The sequence below is a fragment of the Phytophthora cinnamomi genome (genome assembly GCF_018691715.1).
Source record: "Phytophthora cinnamomi strain GKB4 chromosome Unknown Contig110, whole genome shotgun sequence".
NCBI classification, from domain to species: domain Eukaryota; phylum Oomycota; class Peronosporomycetes; order Peronosporales; family Peronosporaceae; genus Phytophthora; species Phytophthora cinnamomi.
Genome location: NW_027151043.1, coordinates 117,863 through 122,841, shown reverse-complemented (window position 1 = coordinate 122,841; position 4,979 = coordinate 117,863). Strand labels below are relative to the sequence as shown.

Sequence of the window (4,979 nt, the reverse complement as noted above, 5' to 3'; positions counted from 1 at the left end):
ACTTAATGAACGGAGGTGACCACCACTCACACCTGAACGCGGAAAAAAAATCGCGATGTCGCTCGAGTGATCAGATAAATTACCTGTCACAGGTATTATACTCGAGTACAAGTTATTTGAAATAATAGGCTGTTTTAACTTAATAAAAACTGGATGGGTCAACACACCAGCATAATTTGATTAAAGCACAGGTAATTCAACATTACAGTTCCGTCAAGCGCCAATTCAACCGAACCGAACGAATCATATTCAGCAGGTATTTCGATTGGAGAATAATGGCACCTGAGCGGCATCCGCCTAAGGAGTCTGGATAAAATCCAGAGAATATGTTGACTTCACTATGGAAGTCTATCTTTGAAATAAAGATTATCGTGTCTAGGGATTCGGTTAATGAGCGCAACCAGAAGGTCTCGTGTTGGGGGGAGGGGGTAATTAAAAACGACGCACATGTACAACAACGCAACCGACGGTAACTAACGTATACATAGACACTGAATGGATTATGAAGCGCATCGTGTACGCTTCTGTCTCTCTACGGCTGCGTATCTGAAGGTGAGCAGACGTGGACGCCTTTATATCGAAACTGGCGCTGCTACATGTAAGATGAAGTTTTTTTTTAACTGCGGCTGTTGCTGATAGGGGCTAGAGCGAGTATCGTGGTAGGAGAGGTTGTGAAGGTGTGGATGTGTCTTTGGAAACTGTCATCGATGAGTTGTATGCATCACATGTACGTACAGAAGGTACTCTCACTTCCGACACTGCCGATAACAAATGACCTCTATTATTGTTGGCACTTTCAAATATTAGATTTAGTAGGTAATTTTCGCTCGCGCGCCAAAACCAATTCTGAACGACTCGTTCGGTACGAGGCGATAAGCACCATTCGAGTATTTGCGGCGACCAGCACAGTACAACCATGGGCAAGTGGATGACCATAGACAACAAGCGAGAGCTTATTCGTAAGCATGCAGCCACACCAGCCATGACGCAGGCCCAGCTAGCCAAGTGGGCTAAAAAGGAGTTCCGCCTGCGTGATCCTCCTGCTCGAAACACAATTTCTGACATACTTCGAAACGCAGGCGCCATCATGAAGGAGGCGTACGGCCAAGGCAAGCGCCGCAAACCCCTCAAGGTGAAGGCGCCTGCGCTCGAAAGAAGGCTAGAAGGCTGGATCGAGAAAGCCGAGCAGCGTGGTATGTGTCTAAATCGAAAGGTCATCACTTGGAAAGCTAAAAAGCTGCGCTTTGAGGTGGGGGGCCCCGCGCTCGATGCAGAAGACAGGCCTAGCAGTCCCCCTTCGCGGTATTGCAGCACCCGATGCTGAGGACGAAGTCGTACAAACCGAGGACTGCGACGAAGATGTAGTTGATGTCATGCTGCGCGTAGCATCGATTCAATTGTAGGTCGCTAACCTCACAACAATTTATATAGTGCACAAAACGTACTGAACAGATGGTGTCGGAAGTGGCGGTATATTCTGTACGTGCGTTTGCGAGGCCGCAATCACTGTTTGTGCCTTGCCTCGCCAACTTCTCCGGATACACCTGTTATTACAGTAGTGGTCGTTGTCAGTCCTCTCTGACTCTCCAATGGAGGCTCAGTGTAGGTACGTATTAATACACGCACAGTAGGTATGTATATGTAAAATCCCTGGTCTGGCCTAAGGTTGTCGACTTCAGGAAATATAGTCATGAGCCCTATAAGGTCTCTGAAATGAGTTTCAGCATCAAGCAATATCTCGAGGTGCACAACCACGCAGACACACTCAACCCTTATCCATACTGGTCATATTCATAAGAAACGAGAATTGATGTGCATGTACCTTACAGACTGTAAGACTGTACATAATCTGTCCGATCAATCGATCCTATCTTTATCTTGCCGTAGTGCCGGATGCTGCAGCACCTTTGCAAACTTCGCATGCAGTGCGAAGCGAGGCTCGATGCCATGAGTTAGGCACAGTATCAGTTCAATCGAGTCAACGGCAGCTCGCAGGGTCTCGGCGATCTGGGAATGTATACCGTTGTGAAATCTTGGGTTCGAAAAGGGCAAAATGAAAAGTGATATTGTAACTTAAAGTCCGTACTCTCTTGTACCCTAGACTTCATGGGCACTCGTTGTTAAATGCAATTGTTAGTTGACGGGTCGCCCCGTAAACTATACCTTTGAAACCGTCCCGTAAGTCGTCACGTAATACGTATCGTAAATTACCGTGTACCTACGAAGATCTCCGTTTCATTCTTAGTTTTCCAACCTACCACCAAGAAACTCGAGTTACAACGATGAAGTTCTTCTTTCAGGTCGCGGTGGCAGTGGTTATGCTACTGGCAAGCGGCACTGACGCGTCTTCGGAAATTTATAGACTGAGCCAGAAATTCGGCGACCCCTACGGCACCAATTTCTCGGATATGACCTTTGCCACCCCGGGACAAAGCGTGCACTCCGTCACGATCCGCACGGGTGAACGTGTGGATGGCGTCGGAATCGACGTTACAAGCCTGTACAAGGAGAGGATTAAGCTGTTCCACGGCGGCAACGGCGGTAACCCACAGACTCTCACCCTGAACTCTGGTGAACGCTTCCAGTGTTTGGAGGCCCACTGGGATGAATACCATGGTAAAATGCGCATCTTCTACATCAAGATCAGCACTACTAGTGGCAGATCGATTGCTGGCGGTACCCCCACGACCAAGACCGGAACAGTTTGCGCACCGGCCGGTTATCAACTGGGCGGCTTTGCTGGTTCGTCGGGCAAGGAGCTCGACCAGGTGGGTGCCGTGTGGACCGTGAACTAGACTCGGATCAAATTCCTGCTCCAATGCATCTGAGTAGTGGATTTCTCAAGGTGAGGCTACTACCGATTATCGACGGCGCAAAAGATCAATTGTGTACATGTAGCGAGTACCAGCCCGACTATTCCAATAATTGACACTTTCCCGTTTGAATTCAGGATTTGTTTTAGCTCTTGGAACGAAAATATGGGATCGGTACGAGCGCTCGAAGGCAAGTGAATTATCAGTGATCCACAGCCTATAGGGAGTAAGCTGCCTATCAACGGCCGAGGTTGCTGTGTGCGGTACGGTGTTATTAGGAAGCGCTTCTCCAGGTTGTGCACGAGGCGAATGCAATCTCAATGGCAGACGATCGCAAAAAAGAATCCCTTCTTCCTTTCGGCAACGCGACTGTACCATTTAGGTGGTAGGTACATCGTTGCGAAGGCTGCCCACTTTTCGTTTCTATCCAAAAATTGGCAAACTTGGTACAAATGCAAAATGGTCCTCCACCCACTTCAGCTTCGCCCGAAGATCGCACCGTTTCGCACCAGTCTCACATGACGATCCAGACCAGGAGAGCAGATATCTCGGTCCGCGGTAGAGCAGCCGAGCATTCATGCAGCGACGCAGGCCTCGGTGCATCAGCCCGCGCGCTGCAACAGGCTTCATCGTTACGATGCTGTGCGTGGCGTTGCTGTTGATCTTCGTCGTTGTGTGCGCCCAGCTATTCATGTCTAAGGACGCGCCCGGCCCGCTCGAGAAGGTTCTGGTGTCTGGCAGTTCTTCTCGCCGCTGCACGTCAAGCCCGAGGGGATGAACGGCGCGCCTGTGCTGGGCTACCGCGTGGAGCTGGCGCGCCGCGTGGACGAAGTGCAGACGCCCACGGTGATGATGGACAGGGCGGTACCGGCCGGCGGCGATCGTGTGACCTTCACCAACGCGCGCGGCTCGGCCACGACGTCGTGCGTGGCGTGGTACGCGAGCGCCGTGGAGTTGGAGATGGCGCTGGAGCAGCTGCCCAACGTGGACAGCGTCGGCGTCGCGCGCGCGCCCTACAACGCGGCCAAGAACGGCTTTGTGTACACGGCCACGTTCGACGGCGCGTACCTGGTGAGCGGTCAGCAGCCAACACGCGCTTGGGGGGCGCCACCGCCTACTATGATGCGTACCCGTCCGGGTGTCTCCGGCTTCCCCAGTGATTCCGTACAAAAGTTTCTTCCTTAAAAGGGCTGTGGACGTTTTGCTGTTCCAACGCGGTTGTTTGTGCATGTTATTTCACCATCAAACTATGAAACGAAGAATCTTTACGAATACCCCCTTTTGTTATTTTCCACTCCAAAAACATGAATTGGGTCGCTGCAATCTTTTTTAGCGGAGATTTGGTCGTTTCCACTTCAACTTGAGGGACAAACACACTACTCTATTAAGGACGCTTATGCAATGGTTAGACCTCTATCCGAATTGGGACGAGGAGAGGGGAACCCCCAATCTAGCCGTGCTGGGCAGTTCAGTGATGAAAAGTGGAGTCGCCCCTTGAACCTTTGATTATCCTGGCGGCGTACCCCAATAATCGGGAAGTTGCGGTGGTCCAGTCATCGGTACCTGTGTCCGGTGTTATACTCTTTCAAGCGCGAGGAGTTCTCCCACTCGACATTCCGGCGTCCATGTTCATGAACAAGCACGGGAGACCAGCATGCGTCTCTACTGCCGATCTTTCCGAGATCATCAAGAAGGCAGCGGTTCACAACGGCGGTGACGCAAGGCAGTTTGGCACGCACTCGCTAAGGGCAGGAGGTGCGACTCACCTGTACCCTGCTGGAACGGATTCCCTCGCCATTCAGTTTCATGGGCGCTGGGTTTCCGACGCTTTCAAGTCCTACACGTGGCTATGCCCCAAATCCGTGTCCGAGTTCCTCCCTGGTTCGTCTTGGGGTCTCGTAGGCGAATGCAGACTGCATAGGCCTTGGACCCGTCTTCTGCCACTGCCATAACGTCGCCTACTCGCAGAGCAAACCACTTGTATCAGCTGCTACCGGTCGCCACTATCTCCGATCGCCGTAGGAGGAAGAAAAATGCCAGAGTCAGACCCCCCCCCCCCCAAAAAAAAAAAAAAAAAAAAAACGCTTGAGCGTACGGGTCTGAGAGCGGTAAGACGTGAAAGCACGACTCGAGGAGCTGGATGCTGACTGGCGACTTGCTGGGGCG

At 51.4% G+C, this 4,979-nt stretch overlaps 2 protein-coding genes across 2 annotated transcripts; both read left to right on the top strand.

Moving 5' to 3' along the window:
* Window positions 1-916: 916 nt before the first annotated feature.
* On the top strand, window positions 917-2,795 carry IUM83_19974 (uncharacterized protein; the record flags this gene model as incomplete). The annotated part of the gene is made up of 2 exons (XM_067945044.1): window positions 917-1,249; window positions 2,301-2,795. The coding sequence occupies 2 exons, from the start codon at window positions 917-919 to the stop codon at window positions 2,793-2,795; spliced, it is 828 nt and encodes a 275-aa protein (XP_067782160.1).
* Window positions 2,796-3,587: 792 nt separating this feature from the next.
* Window positions 3,588-3,998, top strand: IUM83_19973 (Immunoglobulin-like fold; the record flags this gene model as incomplete). Its single annotated transcript, XM_067945043.1, has 1 exon — window positions 3,588-3,998. The coding sequence occupies one exon, from the start codon at window positions 3,588-3,590 to the stop codon at window positions 3,996-3,998; it is 411 nt and encodes a 136-aa protein (XP_067782159.1).
* Window positions 3,999-4,979: the final 981 nt, after the last annotated feature.